The sequence below is a fragment of the Psammomys obesus genome, unplaced genomic scaffold, assembly GCF_907164565.1.
Source record: "Psammomys obesus unplaced genomic scaffold, mPsaObe1.curated_primary_1811, whole genome shotgun sequence".
Lineage (NCBI taxonomy): Eukaryota > Metazoa > Chordata > Mammalia > Rodentia > Muridae > Psammomys > Psammomys obesus.
In genome coordinates, this window is record NW_026596051.1 from 8,234,808 (window position 1) to 8,257,040 (window position 22,233).

The following is a 22,233-nucleotide window of genomic DNA, read 5'->3' on the forward strand; positions in this document are numbered from 1 at the left end:
TTTCTACATGAACATTGATATGTGGTGATGTCATTTTTCAAAGAAAGTCAGCTTTTAGATATTCTCAATACACTTTGGTGATACAGACCTATTTCTACAATTTATTTATAACGGATACATGAGGAATTAGTTCCTTTTTTTTTTTTTTTGCTATTTTTGACCCTATAATTTTTTTATATATCTTATTCTTTTTTTTTCTTTTGTTTTTAAAGATTTATTTAATTATGTATACAATGTTCTGCATGCATGTACACCTGAATGCCAGAAGAGGGCACCAAATTTCATTACAGGTGGTTGTGAGCCACCATACGGTTGCTGGGAATTGAACTCAGGACCTCTGGAAGATCAAGCAGTGCTCTTAACCTCTGAGCCATCTCTCCAGCCTCTATCTTATTCTTTTAAACAATACTGTACTGAACATCCTACCAGCCAACTTTTGGATATATCCTTAAAGATCACCATTATATATGTCTCTGGAAGTGTTACTGCTGGGCAGCTATATCTCTGAGATTCTTCCCAGGCTTTGGAAAAGTCACATTCCATACAAAGATAAAAGTTAGTTACACTTAAAAGGTAAGGTTTTCTCTCTCTGACTATCTCTCTCTTCCACTTCCTCTCTCTCTCACCATTCCTCCCTCCCTTCTTTGTTATTATTTGACAATCTCATACATGTTTACACAGCTTCTTTGATTACTGTCACTCCTGGTTACTGTCTCATTCCCCTCATTTCTCATTCTGGTAATCCTTTCTCCCCAGCAATCTTTGGCTGGATTAGAATGAAGTTTGTCTAGCTCCGTTAGGGTTGGGGAAATTGAGATCAACACAGTAAAGCTGTCACTGGTAGAAAATAACTCTTTTCTCATGGAGGCTGGAACGCTGAAGTGCTCACCTTTCTGGAGCTGATTTAAAGGGAGTGACAGACACAAACCACATATGAGACATGGTTAGTGAGGCACTAAGCCTGTGCTAACCAACCCACTGTAGCTACTTACAAAGGAAAGGCTGGTTCAAGATCCTGAAGGTAGGCTACCAGAGCACCAATACTCCAGATGTGTGCTTGCTGAGTTGGTAACTTGGCCCTACAGGCAAAATGACCTTCCCACAGATACTGGCCCAGACTTTTCTAGAGCATATGTAAACAACACATCAATCAGTAAAAATTTCTGAGAACATGACCAGACATGGAGATTGGATCAACTCACAAGAAATGCACCAACATTTTAGGAGATGGATAAGATCAGTAAAACAAATCCACGAGACAAGCTTTACTGGAATCTTTAAAATAGAAACTGTAGAGGCACCAAGGACATGCTTTGGGGAATAGTGTTACAATCTCTAAGAAAGAGACATCACAATGTAATATCCCAGGTTATCTGTGATTAGAGCAATTGGCATATTTTCAGAAAGAGCATTATTGGGTATATTTGGCTAGCTGATATGCAAGATAAATAGTTAAAGATGGGGTAAGATTATAATTTCCCAAAAGAAAAACAAAAGCCTCGAGAGACTGATTGAAAGTGTTCATGCTATGCTGGAGTCCTGGTGCATTAGTCAGCACTGTCTCCCTCACCTTAAATAGAAGACCTTTAAAGTAACAGTAGTTGGACTTGTGGCATTGGTTCTCATCTTTGCAATAAGCAAGGAAAAACTCTAACCAAGAGAAGGCAGAAGAAGGTATACGGAGCACTTAACAGCTCTTACTTGCATACAGAGTCATGGCCCAGAATAAAGGTTTTCAAAGTTTGAGAACTTTAGGAAGATACTGAAAGAGGACAACCACATAAAATTCTTATTGGACAGATCTTCTTTAGAATGTAGACACTGGAGTGAGGAAGGGGAAGGCTGGGTAAACAGAGTCACACACCACTTGCCTTTTGAAAGACTAGTAACTAACCTCCAAAGAGAAAAGGGAAGAGGGGAATGATGTAACTGCATTGTAACTTCAGACAAAAAATAAAAGAAAAGAAATTGAGAGCGGGGTCCCTGGCAACAGTGCCACAGCCTAAGAAGCTGTTATAAGAGTCAGCACATACATAGTGTATGGAGCGGTGGGGCCCTGTGATTAACCAGTTGCCATTAGTGTTGAGTCGGAGCTGGAGAAGGAGACATGAAATTGCTTTGACTTATTTTGTTATGATGATCTTTCCTGTAATAACTTAGGTGTCATCCATGATGCTTCTGGGCCCATGGAAATGCCATGCAACACTAAAGCTCTCTCTCTCTCTCTCTCTCTCTCTCTCTCTCTCTGTGTGTGTGTGTGATACAGATCAAGGCTGAGCCAATAAAAGCACGACATACTTTCAGTCCAATTCGTGTTGAATCACATGCAAAAGAATTCATAGCTATCCATTTTTAAAAGTGTGGCTGATCCACCATTGAAAGAACAGTATAAACTACGTCTTAAGGATCATGTTCATAGTAACGACAGTACTTCCTAAGAATCTCAACTGGCTCAAGTTATTACACTAAAAGGCTGGCTCACCAGTGTCCCCCATCTTACATCTTGGTGTAATCAAACAGTAGGGATCATGATTCTAAAATACTGTGGGTTGGAGTGATCAATAGGAACTCTCAGAGCAGAAGAAGCCACACAGGGAGAAGGAAAAATAACAGATCAGCCCCCATGTGTATAGGGGCATGGAGTACGAAACCAGACCTGAAGGAACAAAACCGGATGTATTCACTTGGTGGCCAAGGGCACGACATTAATTCAGCCCTGCCTCACCCCAGCTTCACTGATGGTTTTTAAGAGGTCCTCTGATTTGCCTAAAAGCCCCCCAGTGTGAGTTATGTTGCAGACATATTCATCACCTTGGGGGCTCTGTGTCCAAGGACCTTTGCATTCTTTTACTGCTGGGAGGTCTTCCTGGGGAAAAACTTACTGTTTCATGAAAACCTTCCTGATAGGCAAAAATAACTGTCCATGTTGGCTTTTGCCCCACTAACCATTCGAATTATTTCTTTCAAAAAGAAAGTTCTAGGTAAAGCCAACACATCCCAATTATGATTGACCTGGGATACAGGTCTGATTAAAGCAACTGAAGAACTGATGGGAAGGGAGAGATGGCCACCATGTTAGAACTCTCTCCTCAGGTATAACCAGAGGTTAAAAATTCATGACTTGGGCATAGTTCAGAAAGCCATGGTGAAAATAAAATTAACAATGAGCATGAATGCTAACCTGTTAAACGTGTGGTATGGCTTGGTAACCTGAAGTTCCCCATGGAAGCACAGGACATAGCTTGTACATACCTTTACCTGGCAGCACAAGCAGTGGGGTGGGGAAAGCAAGACAGTTAAGAGTTAATAAGTCAAGTGGAATGACTCTAAAAAGGCAAATTTTAAAATTTCACTTGCTTAGAAAACAAAACTTCTGGCTAAACTATAAATATACCAATGTATACTTGTTGCCTATGTGTCAAGTAATGTCTTTGAGAAGATTTTGTGGATAAAGTAAAGCAATTGTTCCCTTAATCTGAAGCTAAAAGTACATGATTTCTCAAGTGGATTATAATTTACCCAGATACCCAGCAAAGCTCTAGGATTCTCTTCCAAAGGCATGCATCTTTAATATGCAGACAGACCTAAGGGAACATAATCCCAGGGGTAAGTAAATGCTCCTACTACAGAACCACTACCCTAGAGAGAGGAGATGCGTATAGCCTAGGCTGCAGTAGACTTTTCCTCCCTGGCTCTCTGTGGGACTTCTTGTCAATTTCTTATGGGTGGGGTCTCAGCTTCCTACAACGTGGAGATAATGGTGTCCTCCTGCAGTGGGCTTTTGTAAGGTGAAAATGAGAAAATGCTTAGAATAGTATTTGGGTCACCCAGAGTGCTCAATCAATGTGATTTACTAGGATCAACTAGGTAGGATACTTTTGTTATTTAATATATATGAGGCTCCTTTGTTTCCTACGCAGATTATGTATGTCTACAGGGTGTACTTGTTGTGTGCACGTTCCAACAAATACATTACAAACAGCATTAAGAAAATATCAAATACATAGTTCAGGTGATGGGAGCCAGAGAAGCCTCAGAGATTCACTGGCTGCTGTAGCAGCAGAGTTCCTGCTGCTACAGGAGACACACCATGGTTCAGGAGGCAAGAACACTGGCTTGGGTCCCACAGCTGCAGTCAGAAATGGGCGTGGAGACGGCCTTACAACTTCCACAAGCTTCTTCCCATACATAGACTGCCTCTTTCCTTAGAAGGCACACAAAAGTGCAATCTATACGCATGAGTAATTTGAAAATACTAATGAAGAAGAGATAGGAAAAGTAGCTTCAATCAAAAAGTTAGTGAGGAGTGCCTGAAGAAAATGACAGCTTTCTTTAGATTCACATGCGTTCAACCTCAAGTCTGAGGACTATAGGCCAGGAGAGATTTTGTGCCCCAATCTGTAAACATGCTGAAAACATTGAGGGGTTCTTGGTGATTATTTTGTAACTTAATTGCATTGTCCCTGAGTGTGATCTCTGTAGGAGACAGTGTAATAAGGCTGGACACACCTGCAAGTTAGAGCCAATTCCTATCAGTAAGCTTAATGGGCTCAAGTCAGTGAGCATGATCTGCAATGCTTGTCAACCTCTAAGATTGTCCCCACCCACAGGTGGCATCAGTTGGAGCACCATCCACATTTAGGGTACACTCCAGGGAAGAAGAACCCAAAGGCTTTGAAAACAGGGGCCACGTGAGGACTGTGTTTGTTAAGTATCATACATATTAGGGAGAATCCTATGCTTGCCTTGCATGAGCAAAACTCTGGGTTCCATCCCCAGGGCTGCAAGAAAAACAAAGCAAAACAAACAAGTTAACTCCTTTTTAGCCAAATGTGTTTCCTTCCTACTTTCTTCCCAGTCTAGGCAGACAAAGAAGGAAATATGGCTTTGAATTGAGGATTATGAACTTTAAAGAAATATAAAAGTATAAAAGAAGTGTAATTCTTTCCCAAGTGTGACACACTCCATGGATGCACTAACCATTGCTCAGAGCGTTCAAAAAACAGAACTGGGCAGCTGCATCAGGGTTGGAGAGAGGGTCATTTGCTATGGGCATACAGGGAAAATTTCAGAACAAACTTTTTCAAACAAAAAGGAGAGTGAAGGAGTTTTTCAGGCTGTCTTGCTGTCCCTGCCCCTAGCTGTCTTCTCTTTTAGAGCAGCCCACAGTACATGAAGCATCCAGCATAATGTTAAGGGCAAGAAAAGGAAGTTCAAGGAACCAAGGCTTTTGCAAGCCCTGGGATCAAAATGGAAAAAAAGAGAATATTGACTATTCCTCATAGTTAGCATTTTAGAGGTAATTTTCAAGGCTAGAGGGTGTTTGCATCCTTATTGTTTTTCATTTCTTACTGACACCCAATAATTGTTCATGTTTATGTGGTATAGTATGATGTCCGAGATTTCAGTCATGCATTCAGTGTGCAACACTCAAATACATATGTGTGGGTGACACACCCACCACACCAGACCATTTATCGTGAGCAGATTCAGAATCCTGTATTCTAGATATTTTGAGATATGCTACATTATTGCCAATAGCAGTCAACGGACTGTGCAAATGTACACAGGAGTTTATCCCTCCTCTGGCTTTGTATCCACTGATCAACTTCTCCATTAGAATCCTCCTCTACTCTCTGGCCTCTGGCAGAAATTATTCCCTCAGCCTCCTTTTTAGAGAAATCTTCAAATATTATTCAATCCATCCACAAGTCACTTAACATAATCATACTGCTTACTTACTATAAACAGTATTGAACAAACAATGGCATGTCCTTTATGGGGTAAAACGTGGGAGTGATCCTACAAATAAGTATGAAAATGCAATTGTGACATGGGATGAAGACTTATATAAAGATATGAAGCCTTAGATTAGGGGTTCAGTTTCCTTTGTAATGTTCTTTTTATTGTTGTTGTTATTAACAATGTGTTGCTGCCATGTTACCTTAATAAATTGCTATAATCTTTGTGAAGCACTGAAAATATCATGGCATTTTCTGTCTAAAATGCTTTTTCCTTTCCTCTTTGCTTTTTGTTTACTTTTTAGGAATCAGCTCAAGTTCCTACCTTATTGACTTATTCTTTTATTATGCTTCTTTATGTATATGTACACACACACACACACACACACACGCACATGTGTGCATACCATTGACCTTTAGTGCCTGGACTATTTCACTTAACGTAATGCTCTTTTGTTCTATCCATGTTGTCCTAAATGACAGGATTCCAACATTTATAACTAAATAGTATTCCATTATATACATAGTGTGTATATATATGTGTATATATATATATATATATATATATATATGTAGTATTATATATACCACACTTTATCCATTTATTCACTGATGGGCATTTGGGTTGATTTCTTCTCTAGCCTATTGTTTTGACATTAGGACATCAAGAAAGTAGGTGCCACGGGCACCAAGAGTTCTCACCCCTCCTGAGTGCATTTTGTAAAACATAAACTCAGAAGTCCTCTGAGGTCAAAGCAGTGGAGAAAAGCAGAGAAACAAAACCAACAAGAGGGGCTGTTCTTGCCCCTGAAGTTTCTCAACATCCCTGTTATTGTGACATTCAAAGCAATCAAGGTGTAAGGGGTGAGTCCAGAGGGTGAGGTCTTCCATAAGTAGAGCCCATCTTCCTCCTTTAGTTATGTTTCACACACACTGTTTTTCTGGGCTTTGGGGGATGGGTAAGTAGCTGTGACAAGCTAAAAAGCATCTTTTCACTTTAGTGTTTTGCTTAAGAAGCATAAAAGAAAATAAAATCAAATAACTCTAAAAGGTACAAGAAAAGAGATACGTCTCTTTTCTTGTGCTCCCTCAAGCAGGCCAATCTTTCTTCTAGCACTCAGCTTCTGGGGGGAGTCCAGGTTAACATACACCCTCCAGAATCTCTGTAACTCTCTACTCAAGCATGAAGAGTGTATGTGTGCACACATATGTGTAATTTATCTTATTTTCCCACCTGTATCATCTCCATTTTCATGTACATTTCAGATTTCTTTCCACACCTTCATGTTCCCACTGTCCTTGGTTTTAAGAGCTGAGGGTACAGGTTAGTGCACATGCCATAGTGTTTAAGTATTAATGAGAATGCCACAGTAAATGTGTGCTTCACTGTTTTGTCCACTTGTAAGAGTCTAGTTTTAAGATGGATTCCTTACACTGAAGTGGGTAAACTGTATCACATGAACAAGTTTTTTTTTGGCATAGTTAAAACCAGATTGACAGAGCACTCTCAACTAGGAGGGCATCAGGTCACCACCTTCTAAAAGTGGCCATTCCAGAGGGGTAGACATGGAGGTCCTCTAGTGAGCCCGGCAGCATGACATATCGAGCGTAGGTTCCCTCAGGACCACCCATCTAGACCAAAATCTAAACCTGTGAACACATAAACACCTCTCTAGAACCTGAGGAGGCAATGCGGCCAAGGCACAGATGGCAGACTGACCAGTGCCATATAGAGGTCAGGCTTCTGGGACTGGGGAATTTCCTGGAGGCTCTGAAACAGAACTACTGAATAAACCTTCTCGTCCAGGAACTCTGCTTCCAGGTACTGTCCAGGTACAGGGCCAGGAGGGAATGGGCCTCATACACACATGCACACAGGGACAGGGCAGGATCTGCTGGATGGCCCATCCTCAGTGTTCCCTCACTGGACAGCTTGGACCCTGACTCCACCTTTCTACTAGCTGTAGTATTCCACTCTCCAGGTCTGGTAAGATGAGAGGACCCAGGCAGCCATGTTTTTGCCTTCCACACTTGGTCACTGCTCAGATTCTGAACTGGGCCCTGTTGGTGGTTATGCTTTCTTTTTATGCTGCTGTCTCTTCCTCTTCCTCTCCCATTCTTTATCTTTTAAATGCCACTTTGGCATGCGTTTTAGATGTTTGGTAGACAAAGCCATTATAGTTTTCTCCAAAAGTACAGTATTTAATCCTTTTTGAGTCGCTTTCAGAGTTAACACTATAACTGATTTAGTTTGGGAGGTTTTTATGTTCAGGTTCTCAAGTTAGGATGCTTTAAAATTTGAAGAAAACCTGTGTTCAGGTCTTTTCTTTTATGGCAGCCTTGCTAGCTCCCCCAAGCATGGTCAGCACAACTTCTGGACATACATCTATCACCCACGGTCTCACCTGAAACTTGGGACATGTCTTGACTCTCGTCAGCATCCATTGTCTTCAGATTATCTGAGAAAAGAGAAAAATGGATTTTAGTTTAAAGCAAAAATACTGACGGAGAGAGAGAGGAACAGAGAGAGAGAGAGAGAGATTACACTCTTTAACAACAAGGCTATCTGGTAAGAATAATGCATTTTCCTCTTCACATACTTGCTGGAGTATCAGACTAGCACAGACCTTGATCCTTTAAAAAACAGCATTACAAAGATTTATAAAAATATCATTACAAGCACAGGAGGACCAAATTTGTTATTTATTGTTAATTTCCTACTGCATAATAACCCAAAATGCAAACTGACTGCAACAAAATTAAGCAGAAAATTAAATGGCCCTGGGTCATTGTAGGCACAGAATTCATTCTCTTGGCTGATCCATAGTTATGTTCTTTCTAATTTACTGAGCATGCATCGATGAACCTTGAGTCAGCTTGGTGACACGCGTACAATCAGCAATCAAAAAACGAAGCAATTTGCTGAAGAATGTCTCATTTACCCAGGCTGGCTGCATATCTGAACAGCAACGCACTACCTCCATCAATAATGAATACACCTCCAGCCTGGCAGATGGGCAATACAAGCTCTGTCCTTGTCTCCCACTCCTCAGCTCTAGCCTCAGATTCCACCAGCACTCTCTCACAGAGAAGTGACAGAACAAGCCAGGAGAGGGCCCAAACTTCCTGTTTTGCAAGCCTCTGGCTGGCTCCTCATCTTGGTTTGAGCTGAAAACACCCATAGTAAGAGGCTGTCCTATAGTGGCCATGCCAGGTAGAAAGCCAGAGGGAGAGAAATGAAGGCAGTGGGATGTGGCTCCTGGGCTACACCTCAAAGTACTCAGGTACCCTTAGATGTTATATTATTAGTACATAACACCCAGTAGCTTGATAAGAAATCTATGTCCAGCAGATTCTGGGGTGACTTCATTGAATCTGCTCATCATGCTCTGCTAGATAGCTATCCCTGCCAAAAGACTTAGACTGTGGAGTCTAAGCCAAGTCCCTTTGTTTTTCTCTGGGTACCACCATGTCTTTGGTTCAGCTATGGGATATGGGCAAAGGCCGCTTTTAACAGAGACCTGGAAACTGATGGGGGATTTCAATTGTTTGGGAAACTGTGTGGGCAGTAACACATATGTACATAGTTTTATACAACAGAGACTCATATGTAAGACATGCTATATATATATATATATGTAGCATATATTCATATATGCATGTATTATACATGTATATGCATGTCATATGTAGCTATATATGTAATTTATATGATATCTGTATACATTTAAAACTTTATATATCTTTTTATCTTTAACATTTTTTATGGTACATGTGGATGGAATATGTTTTTTTTTTTTTTTTAAGAGTATCATTAGTCATAAGGAAGACATAAATAGCAGCCCTGCTTTCTGAACTGATACGGGGCTTAGGAGAGCACCAGGACCACAGGGAGACGAAGGTCCTGTTGTAGTACCCATATGCTTCAGACCTGCAATGAAGACCCAGCAGCCACTGAAATGAGACAGACCAGCACCAGAGAAGATCACTGCCAGTACAAGAGTAGCCAGAAGCTTAGTGCCAGAGTCCTACAGCCTTTCAGTGGAAAAGGCAAAAAGATGCGATTCTTCAGAAACTGTCAGAACAGTGATAAAGGTGGACTCAGGAGAGGCCTGGCTGTGTGGCGGGGCTGGGCTGCACTAGTGAGAGCTGAGACCTTATTCCTGTGGATTTCTGGCCACAAACACACCGATTTATGAAGCTCATTACAAGCTCTGAGATGCCCTAGCGTTGGTTGGTGAAACAGAACTTAGTGACCTCAACACAAAATGTTTGTAATGTGAGCTTTGAACATTTTGTGATGCAAATGAGTTTTTTTGTAAGAAACTCATCTAAGTTCTACTACTTAGGGACTAATAATATTTTTAACTTTTAGCTTTTTGTCTGTGTGTGTTTTTATGCTTTTGATAAAATAGGCCACTAAACATATTCCAGAGGAACTGCTAAAATATTTTTTAATATCAATTTTTATTTAACCTCTACAGAGTACCATCATTAATTATATTTTAATGTAATGTATTAAAGGATTCACTAGATGACAGCCCAGTATAATACACTGAAGCTACTTCCAATTCAAAGGAAAACACGTTTTATAAGGCCCATGAGTAAGAGTGCCTGCCCTTCTCTGAATAGTCATCTCATGGCAGAGGAGGCAGCTCTCAGGTTGCTGGGGACAGAGAAGTGAGACCACCGACAGTACTTGGATCAAGTCCCTGTGGGCACTGTGGCAAGAGTGGTGCCTTTCAGGATCTTAGAAGCTTACCTCAGCACATGGCTGCTCTGATGGGTCCGTTTGAGACAGACATCCTGCCCACTAGGACAGGCGGACCCTTGTGATATAGTCTACCTCACTTTGATTTTCATGCACATCTTCAATCTCACCTTCTCTGGACTTGTAACTCATATAGTGGTCTCTTGCTTTGTTTAAAGTTCAACCATCAACAACACTTTCAGGTAGTTGATAATTTTTAAGCTAAGGGTTGGAATCAGTCTGTCCCATGTCCTATGAATTCTGCACCTGGACCTGTCTGACATCACTGCAGTGACTTCACAAGCCCCTCGAACTTTCCAAAACCTTTCCAAAAGTTCTGCTCCTTTTTGGGTAAAGACTGAAGAAGTAATCTACCAGTGGCAGAGTGAGGGAGAGATAGATTTGGCATCTTTCAAGGCAAAGTTTACCAAGGACATCCTAAGTATCATGAAGGACTCTAACTCATCCCTGGGTACCATTCTGACTACCAGGGGCTGTTTACGAAACACATTCCAAAGCACCTCTTCTGCCATGGAGAAGCAATGCAGAGCGTCTAAGGGGGAAAGGTAGGATTTAAAGGGCCAGAAAGATGTCTCAACAGATAAATGTGATGTCCTCAAGCCTGGTAACCCAAGTTTGATTCCCCAGGAGCCACATGATGGAAGAAGAGAACTGACTCTCACAGGCTGACCTCTGACCTCCACATGTACGTGTGTGTGCATGCACACACACAATCAGAAATGAATACATTTTTAAAAACTTTTAAAAAGTAAAGATTTTTAAGCTCAGTTATGTTATGGTCTCAGCTTTAAAAAAATAGTAGCTTTCATTTACTAAAAGGAGTTAATGACTAAAGTGAATTAATGGCATGCTTTCCCAAATTTTGACCAATTTGAAATACTAGGTCTCAGCGTGGGTGTCAGAAGGAATAAGTATATCACAGACACGTGTAGTGGTGGTCTACTTTTCATGGGAAAAGCAAACAATCTCAGGTAAGAGCCAACCCAACGGAGAAAGTGCCACAGTTTCAGCAAAGTAGCTCTCACCTGTGCAGCTCTAAACATGAATGCTTTTATTGTTTCTTTGGAGCAAGCAGTTCTGAGTCTTGCACAAAGGGAAATAGATGCAGAGATAAGTGCAGGCCAGCATGACAGAGGCTGCCCAAGGCTGGCCCTTTAGGACAGTGAGCACTGAGGCCTCCCTCATAACCCACCATCCCTCCAGACCTCTTTGCATTTCCTGTCTTTTTTAATCTAACTCTTTTCTCATCTCTATTTCTGCGTCTCTCTCTCTCTTCCCTCCCGTCCCTCTCTCTTCCTGTCTGTTCTCTCTCTCTTTTTTTTTCCTGATTAAACAGAGACAAACAGGTTTCGTTGCCTTGGTTCAGATAGGAGTCAACACATCCCCAACCTTAGAGAAGAGCCTGAAGGGCAGGAAGATAGGTGCCAGGTTTCAGAATGCAAAGGAAGGGCCCCATTGCTCTGGGGACCAGGCAGGAAGCAAAGACACAGTGCTTCTAAAGACCATGGAAGTCTTCCTGGGAGAGCAGGGGCCTTTCCTCTTGCCACACAGAGGCCACTGCCACCAGGCTGGAACCTGGCTTGCTCCTGGGAGAAGCATTTAACAGCCCTGGGCAGTTGCTGCCTCCAGGTAAGCAGCTAGGCCAGGTCGACCTTAGTGCTGGCTCATTTCTAATGTGCAAGGCCCAGAGGAGGGCTTACTAGAGCTCAGGACCACACAAGTCATCAAGAGGCACCGGCAGGTCTTACATCAAGCACCTCTCCCCGTGGTGGTGCTTGATGTCATAACTCAGTTGCCCTTTCCAGAGTTTTCACAAGCTGAGCCTAGACTTATTACATCAAAATGAAAAACTAGATACCAGTCAGAAACCACAAACGTCTTTCTTTTCAAGTTTCCCAAATGGTATGGCTATCAGAGAACTGCTAAGCACATGGCACACAAAGCTTGCTGCAGGCAGGAGTGGAGCTCGGTAGATATTAGCCTGTTACCTGGCCTGTACTGTACTTCCACAAGCTTTGAAAAATGTCCTCTGAGATTTACAGACACTGTACACTAACTTTTGTATTTATTTTCAAGGAAAATGCCCTCCCCTCTCCCGAAACTGTCTAGTTATCTCTCTGCTGACATATATTATAGATATGCAGTCACACACACACAGACACACACACACAGACACACACACACATATATGCAGTGACATATATATATTTGACGACCTTAACTACAGCAAAAAAAGGAAAAACACAGGCACCTTTTAGGCAGCCCATTACATGCGAGCCATTTGAGAGCTAAACTGTTAAGCTTTCTGAGATTGTGAACACCCTGCCTTGCCCGGCATTTTATTGGACAGCTTGGCTCAGAGTCCAGCATAGAGCTAGCATCCAATGGCTATTTGTCAACGAGATGTGCTTTCTCATTTCCATTTTGCAGAACAGAAGACTAAGGCCAAGAGCAGATTTGCCTGCCCAAGGCTACGTCCAACAAACAGTAGAGCTGAGCTCTGAACTCAGGGCCCTATCTGCCTTCTGCTCTAGAAACTCCAGAAACGTAACACAGTGGTAACAAGATCCACATGCCTGATAGAAAAGAAAAAGCAGCCACTTATATTTGGCAAGGATATAAATTCACTCTTTTCAATAGCCTGAAACCCAGACAAACTTCGTAAGGGAACTTCTGAAGCACCATTAAATTCTGGTTGTACAGTTAGTTACACACACGTGCCTGGTGGTTTTCTTTATGGCTGGTGAAGCTGCCCCAGGGATACTTGGAACTAGCTACTTAAACACTCAATAGTGCTTGTTCTGGTGGCAGTAAGTAAATGTGTGTGTGTGTGTGTGTGTGTGTGTGTGTGTGTGTGTGTGAGTGTGAGTGTGTATGGGGGGGCAGGGCTGAGTCCAAGACTATAACCTATTAAAAATGCCTAGGTCACAGACCTCTTTAATAAAACACATTATTCTGTGAGAGACATGTCTTTTCATCTGTACACTGAAGATTTCATTTTTGCAAATTTATCATATCACTGCGAATTACACTGTATTTTTTCAAAAGGAATGCTCCAAGAGAAAGGCTAGCAATATTCAAAGTCTTTGTATCTAGTAAGAGACCTTCTAGCTCTGCGTAACAATTTGACAAAACTGGTTGGGAGAACATAAAAACTTCTGAGCACTCCTATTTCATCTCTGATTCTTTTCTCTTTTCAAAAATTAGCTGCCAATCTACACATTTTCATGATTATTTCCCAGAGCTTTGCTGGTGCAAATAACAATGAAAAACAAGATTCAAACAGGAGGACAGGAATCCAATTTAGTGTTCACCACACCCCTCCTCCCACATTCAGCTAAGCTGCAGAAGGTTCCAGCAGTTTGTTCTGTGAACCTTCTCCAGGGCAAATCACTCAGATGAGCAGCCCTGTCTTCACATTTTTCCCTCTGTGGGCAGAAACTGATATGCAAAAGGAGAAGGGTCAAAGGGAAGTGCGGAAGTCTTAAAAAAAAAATACAGCCAAGGGGCCAAGGGAATGCCTCAGTCCATAAAGCTCCTGCCAGGCAAGCATGAGGAACTGAGTTTAATCCCAGGAACCCACAGAGAAAGTCTAGTAAGGCAACTGTAATTCCAGTGCTGGGGAGGTGGGGACAGAAAGATCTGTGAGACTAGATGTTAGGGACAGACTCTGGCCTGGAGACCTAAGGGGGAGAGATTGAAGGAAATTCTCCATTTTGATCTCTGGCCTCTGCACATACACTGCATGCCTTCACACACAGGAGCACATATACACGAACATGTATACACACATACCATACACACATGAGAGAGAGAGAGAGAGAGAGAGAGAGAGAGAAAGAGAGAGAGAAGGAAAGACAGCACAAAATAAAGATAAAAACCCATGACTGAACACCTGTTCTGTGCCATGTAAGAGAAAATGGTGGAACCAGGCACCGTGGCTCACACTTGTAATCCCAGGACTTTCAAAGGGGCATGTGAGTTTCAGAGCAGCCCAGGCTATGTATGAGTTTATGAGTCTCAGGCTAGCCTGGGCAACAGGGTGAATTCCCCGAGCTACAGTAATAAAAAGGAAAGATGGTGGATTTATACAAGAAAGACTGTTTTAAAAATGCCGACAATGGAATTGGGGACAAGAGGGTCACAAGTGTCCTGGCATGACAGTCAGTGTTACTTTTGCTCTCTCCTCCCTCAGGTAAGCCATGTTCACACAACAAAGCTATGTTTCCTGTCTATCCTACACACCGGCCACCCACTCACAGCAACGGAGGCGAGACACGCAGTTACAATTAACATGCTTTCTGATTTGGACCATCGTCACTAGCCACTTCGCAAGGAGCTTCCTCAAATATAAATTGCCTTTCACACTTCATCACTTAAGGGAAAAAAAAAAGTATAAGTTTAGAAATATTTTCTTCTGCCCTCTTACTGTGGAAGACCATTATGCATGGCCTGGAGTAGTGTGAGAGAATGGAAATGTAGCACAAATGAGATTTCTATCTTTAAAATACAGCAACAGCTTCCACAAGACTGATTCACACAGATAGTTCCCAAAGTGCTGATGGTTTGTAATTGTTATAAAGAGATGGCAGAGCCCTGTTCTCCCAAGCTTTTATTAGCTCTAGTTTGTTTTAAAAGAGGTAAGTACAAACTTACAACATTATTATTATTTTTTTAATTTGGTAAGGGAATGCAGTGTTACAAAAAACAAAAATCAAAACAACAACAAAAAATAAAACCACACAGTATCTCATTGTGAATTTTGGCAGTGAAATTATATAGGCATACAAGTAAATTCTGTCAAGTGGACACTTGAAAATACAACCTTAAAGTTATATCTGGTGGGAAAAACCCCACTTGTACATCCATAACATTAAGAAAAGTGTACCTCTGATGCTGCTGTTTTTACAACTCTACTTTGGTTAAAAGGGTCTGGGCCAGCTTATTTGCCCAAGGCTTTACATTGTTTAGGCTTAAAGAAGTTAAACCATGCAGAGCTTCACTGAGCTATCATCCTATTGTTCAGGAAGCCTTACGTGCACACTGAGCAAATGTAACCGAGAAGGCAGTCTGACTTGGCTTGTTCGCTGCTGATACTGAGCAGTTCTTCCCAGGTACCATCCTACATTGCTTTTCATTTTACTTATCGTCTCAACAAGATGGGACACTGTTCACGTTCCAGGTCAGAATTGTCACTGAGCTCACTGAGACAAACACTGGCCTCTTATCATTTGAAATATAAAAGGCCACTGTGGCATACCCCAGACATAGTAAGGAGCATCTAGTCTCTGCTTCCGAGAGGAGGACAGATTACTGATTGTTATTCAGTTAGGGTAGGCCACATGAACTCTGTGTCCATTTTCCCTAAAGCACTGGAATTGATGTTAGTTTTATTCACAGCACCTGTAAAATTCAATTATCATCACTTAAAATGAAATAACTTTTTAATAAAAACTATTAAAACATTAACATGTAATATGTTCTCATTTCAAAGCTGTGTTCACAGTATTCTAATTTAGATTAAAAAATTGAGTTCCCTAACTCACATCATGGTCTTTTAAGGACTTTAGTACTTTTAAGGGCTTTAGTACTTTGCTCACTCAACTTCTGATGGGGTAAACAAGACACTTGTGGTGTCAACAGAGGGAAAAATCAGTTATCTAATAGCTACTGTGGACAATAAACTGAATAACGACAGGAAAAACAACATTTGACTATCTGCATTGGCTTTGCAGTCGGATCCCAAGGAACTTCATTTTTTCTTTTTCTTTTTTAATTTCATTGTATAATATGGCTCAGTAGCAGTGTCCTCTCATCCAGACCAGGGAGCATCCTCAAGACATTCATGCTAACGCCATGCATCATGAACAAGATTGAGATGGAATGTGTGTCCATCCAACCCATTTGGATGGATTTTATTACCCTCACCTTCAGCCTACAAGGATCCTCTTGCAAACCCAGGAGACAAGGGTCATCAGCTGAACCTTATGGAACCTCACAACTTCCTCATTTGCACAGTTACAAAAATCAGCGTGTCTATTTATAATCGGGCAGAGAACGCTCTTGTCCTTTAGAAAGCCAAATGCAGGGGAGCTCAGTTTTAGTGCCAGCTAGGACTGTTCTGCCGTTTTCCAGATGACAAGGACAATGAGTTTTCCATGCTCTAAGTCTTTTTCAGAAAAGTTCACAACTTCGACAAAAGTCCTGCACGCTCTTAATAAAACTGAAATCCTTTCAATTCAGTCAGACATATATAACCTCATGATAAAGTACCAACACATTTTTGGTGGGAAAGAACTAGACCTTTCCAAACTATGTTTAAAAAAGTAATGGACATCCTTTGCTTTAAGGACCTGAGGCAATTAGAAGCTGGTTTTCATTTGATGAAGTGGGATACACAATTTACCTGTTTTTACAACAGGTCTCTTTGAATATCACTTTAGTTTTCTACTCTACACAAACAAGGGAGAGAAGGTCACTTTTTTCAGGCTGAAAGTGGGGCTCCCACTAGGGGGTCGATGGCTTTCTCTAGTTTCCACTAAAAGCATCAGGGCACATTTCAGGGAGCCTCAGGTAAGCTTGCAAAAGGTCAGTGCCTCATTTTCATGTCTCTCAAAGATGTTAAATTAAATATCCCACCCATTAGGTCAAAGGAATTATCTTGTGGGATCTTATTTGCTCCAAATTTACCAGTGAAAATGTGATATGACAGAAAATTATCAAAACCTGCTAAGTTGGTCCTCACAGAATGGCTAGCTTTGGCAAAAGATTATTCCAAACCACATTGTTCATCTTCCAACAGTTTGAACATAACAGAAACTGACATACAGCGTAGAGTCAGTGTGGAATCTCAAAAAACACAGTACATACACACAAAAATCTACTTGATGTGTGCGTGTGTATGTATGTATGCATGTGTGTATATATGGACTACGAAGAATGTTCATGAATTGGTTGTTTCAATAGTTTAGCCAAAATAACACATACATCAGAAAAAAGGAAAGAAAAAGGAGAGAATGTGGGAAAGAAAGGAAAACAGCTTGGGACAGCGTCAGCTTTCTCTTCAGACTCTGTAGTCTATTACACGTAACCCTCCACCCATCATCTTAAACTTTTGTTTTGAAAATGGTGGCAAGTGTCAGTTTTGCTGCAGAGGTGAGCTGCTTCCTGAAGAAAAACGAATCACTGCACACTCGATTGAGAAAAAAATGAAGAAAGCCCTTTTGCTCTAATTAGGGCCCATTTTAAGCAATTCATTAAGCCATGGCCCCGTGCCACAAGCCATCAGGAGGTGGAGCATGGGTCTAACTTCAGAGCAGAGCACACAGATGGAGCCTAATGATGCTCTCCATCACCGCAAGACAGGGAGCTGGGCAGGGGTGTCAGGGAGGTGCTCTGGATGAAGGCTGCTCACCAAAACCCCTGGCAGGAAATGGAAGGAACACTGGCTAGATCAAGTCAAGCAAACACAACAAGAAGCCAAACGACGTGACACTCACCACCAAACTCGTGCCTCCCCAAGGCCAACCAAGAGCTGCCTCTCTCTGCCACACAAATCCAGCCTTGGTCTGAGTCTCCTCTGAGTATCCACCTAGGAAGGACCCTGGTGGGTGGGCCTCAGATCCCTCTTCCTCCAAGGTCCCACTGCCGCCTTCACACACCACTGGGGTTCAGAGATAGGTGGAACCAGTAGCCCAAGTATGCAAAGAAGGAGGGAAGCTAGTTTTCTCTCAGGGAAGCACACACAGGAAGGGAGCCTGTGCTTCCTGTCCTAACCAAAATGAGTTCAGAAATCATTCGGATGTCTGATTTGTCAGACAGAGGGTGGAAAGGGGTGTTCTTTTAATCAACAGGAATTGTGACTTCCCCCTGGCGAGAAATGGTCATGGGAGAAAAGCAGTAGGGCCAGGCCTGCAAAGAAAAAGGCCAATGGCCTCCATGCCTGAGACTTGGTTTTTCAGCCTTTTTTTTTTTTTTTTTAACATTTATCACCAGCTGGTTGGCTGAACACACCCTGGTATCCATTTATTTATCACAGTCTAACATGAAAATGAGAAAATGCCAATGAAAATAATTTGCCAGTTGTCCTTAAATTGTGCCTCAGCCAGACATATCATATCTCCTTGGGACTTTCTCACGAAGAATAGCAGGATACCTTAAAACCAGGGCAGACACCCATTTTCCCCTCAGAAATACTTCGTAAATCATACTTTGTTGTCTGACATAGTTCACTTATAACAGGTGGTAGTGTACGCAAAAAAAAAAAAAAATGCTTACACGAATCTTAAACAAAATTGTTACATTATCATCCTGCAGCTAAGGGCTACATCAAACAAACACTATCAAAGAGCTGGCACTGAAATTCTAAGAACATGAGCATATGTTCCAGCAATGGGACAGAATAACCTGAGGTATAAAGTTAGTTACTAAATTGAAAGGAACATGAGGAAGCAGAGGTTTACATGGAGAACAAGGGTGTGAACATTTCATCAGCACCACCATGATGGATCCTAAAGCCTAGATTAAAAAAAAAGTGTGTGTGCCTTTTTTGAGCAACGATCAAGATCTCTTCCGAGATGTGAAATGGATTTCTGTTTCTCTCTCTGTATCCCCAGGAGAGATCACCTGTTGCATTTAAATTTCATGTGTTTTTCTATAAAATGTAATGATCACACGGCGAACCTATGAAATGAAGAAGCCTGAGAGAGCTAGAAAAGAGAACAGTCCTGTTCATAGGTTTCTAGCCAGAGCAGGAGCTACAGCTAAAAGGAGGAACCACAATGTCCCAAAATATTTGCTGGCCTTAAAAACAGGCATCGGAAGCTAATGGCTCCCAAGGAAGTCAGAGGCTCTTGGCTTGCCTTCTGAGGCTGAAATCACTTCCATCATTTTCCTCAGAACACGGCAAGCACAACTTATTTTACAGAGAGATTGCTCTGAACTGTCAAATATTCCAGGGGATGTAATGCTATTCTCACTAGAGTTGATGGATCTTGACTAACTGCAGTAATAGTACATGAATGTGCAAAACTTGGCAACCACTCAAAATTACCTAGTATTATAAAACTAACACGATCCACACCCAAATTTCCATTACAGAGAAACCATTTTTATGTTATACTTAAAAAAAGTAAAAAGTAAATAAGATGAAGGAAATTTATCCCTCATGACAGGTCTATTTGATGTGAAAACTTCTTCCATTGCCTCTTTCAAGCGTCTCTCACGCCACACAAGTGTGTGTGATGCGTGCAAGCAGGCGTACATACTAAACATGTAATTTATTTCCTATATGTCAATATAAATAATCCTGACATATGATCCTCTCAAAGTTTAGAAGTTCTGACATTCTCAGCAACAAAGTGCAGTTATATTAACTAAATACGAAACACACAAATTCAAATCAAGGAAAAAACTTCCTGAAACCAAAGAAACATCATCCTTATACTCAGCCTCGAGTGAAGTAAAGAAAATGTGGGGGCCTACGTCCCTGCCAGGCTTTAGATCTCTGGGCCAATGACTTCAGCGTGATCTTGATTGTTCAACAATGGCAATGTTGCAGGAACAGCCACCATTTGCTTTCTCTTTAGGAGAAAACATACAAACTTCCCCAAAGAGGCGAACACCATGCTCTCACACTTTATTAGTAGCCCTTGTCTGCTTGTGTGGCCACCATGGTGGGCTATTATTGCTATGATGCTTCTAAATTTGGGGGGAGACTTGGGGTCTGACTCTTCAATTAAAACACCAATGTATTAAACAAACAAGTACTTTGGAATTTCTTAACTCTAGGTTTCAATTATTACCAGGAACAACAACAACAAAAATCCAAAGTCATTAGACTGAAAACATTTTGGCCATCAGCAATAGTGCACTGTAAGCCTTGGAAGCACATTTTACCCTGTGATAAAAAGGAACAGCCATGCATGTTTGTGGGGAAAGTTGACCTTATACATGTTTTATCAAAAGTGTGCCTGCTTTATGTCCTCATCATGTTCTGTGTATTAAAGGGTGCTGATCCAATGTAAGCAGATGAATCTTTTGTCATGGATACGTGTCCCCGTTTAAATTTTGAGCCACATGCCAAATAATTTTATTTGTCCCTGAAATGATCTGGACACACACTAACATAATATGAATAATGTTTAAATTTTTACTTTAATACTCTCATAGAAAAAGAATGAATTCAAGTAATCTCATAGAACAAATATCTTCAAACAAAGAAGCTGAAGCAGGCACTGGGGTTTTCTTACAGATTTCACCTTCCTCTCAATTCATAACCAAAACGAACCAATCATTAAAAGCATTTCAATGTCTATGAAAAACATTATACATATTACACATTTTCAACAATTAAAAACATTATTATTTTTTTTTTTTACAGGTAGGTTGGGCAGTAAAGTCCTATTTCCCAAACACCACTTTGGTTATGGAAGTTTAAAACAAGGCAGCTCAAAGATGAAATACTTGTCTGCACCGAGAATAGAAATTATGCGTGGGTAACTTGAGCAAAACCGTACGTTAAAATTCACTCTGGGTGGGCTCCAGACCGAAAGAAAATGGAAACTGCTTCTGGCTCAGACCTTTTGAATTGGTACCCCTTTGGGTCACCGGATGCCATATCCTGCACTTACAAATTAGAAGGAAAGCAAAAGCTCAAGATTCCTTGGGAATCACCAGTAATGCCTGGCAATTAAAAACAAAACAACAACACACATTTCAAATAAATTGCAAGCATCCTGATGTCTATTTGATAACAGGGTCTCTCTGTGATAGTTTCCTGACCTGGGGTCACGCTGTGCGATGAGCAAAGTACGCTTTCAATACTCAGATCACTTCTGTTTTGCACAAAGCAAACTCAGACAGGATCTTACCAGAAAAGCTAATAGCTCTCGCAGCATCAAAAATAAGGAGTCTTTCCCCGTGACTTTGAAAATGCTGGCTTCTGTGATCTCTCTAGATATGTCGATATAAGCCTAAACATGAGCAGGACATGCTTTTCGTGGGACCCCGGGTTACTCAGAAATGCCTCAGGCTGGCCTGGTCTCGCACCTGCAGCCCCAACCTAAAATGACAGAAGTTTTGACTTAAGTCAAAGCAGTCCTCAGAAAGGAAAAAAAAAGATAGACGTGAGCGACACGGGCACTATGAATTTCGAACGACTCTCCTTCCTTTCTTACTTCTAATTATATAGATTAAAAAAAAATCCACCAGTTACCCCAAGTTTTCCTACTGAAATTTAATTTGAAAAGACTCACGTGGATTTGTGCGCCGCGCTTTGGGGGCCAAGACTGATCCTGGGGCGTGAAGAGCAGCCGGGAATATGGGACTCCTGCACCCCGCGGGACCTACCCAGTGTCTGCCCGCCTGGGCCGAACGTCCCGGGATGGGCTGCACTGCGCCGGGCTGCCGCTGTGCCGGCCCGGGCGCGGCCGCTCAGGCACTTGTTAGAGTGCCCTGCTAAGTTGGCGGCCGAGCAATTCCCAGCTTTCTTTCACAATGACTTCCTCAAGTTGCTCACTCGCATTGTTCCCCATTTCTCGCCGCACTCCCCGCCCCCCGCGGCTCCGACCCGGCTCTGGAGCCCCCGGGCCGCCCGGCCGTCCCGCGCGACAGCGCCGCCCGCGGGCAGCGCACCTGGCCCGGGCTCCCCGCGCCGCCACCTGCGGCCGCCCGGAGCGCGCGCCCGGAGCCCCGCACTAAACTTTGGGCTGGGGCACGCGA

The 22,233-nt window shown here is 42.0% G+C and overlaps 1 protein-coding gene across 2 annotated transcripts in view; it reads right to left on the minus strand.

Moving 5' to 3' along the window:
* Positions 1-21,873, minus strand: part of Ikzf1 (IKAROS family zinc finger 1) — an 89,734-nt gene extending 67,861 nt beyond the window's left edge. Inside the window, exons 1-2 of one of the 2 annotated variants that reach the window (XM_055624263.1) lie at positions 21,768-21,873; positions 8,147-8,200 (exon numbers count right to left, since the gene is read on the minus strand). In XM_055624263.1, the coding sequence (XP_055480238.1) occupies positions 8,147-8,186 (40 nt within the window). In that variant the 5' untranslated portion in view covers positions 8,187-8,200; positions 21,768-21,873. The remainder of the gene's footprint in view (positions 1-8,146; positions 8,201-21,767) is intronic. The other variant, XM_055624262.1, reaches the window with a different exon arrangement.
* Between the last annotated feature and the right edge of the window lie 360 nt (positions 21,874-22,233).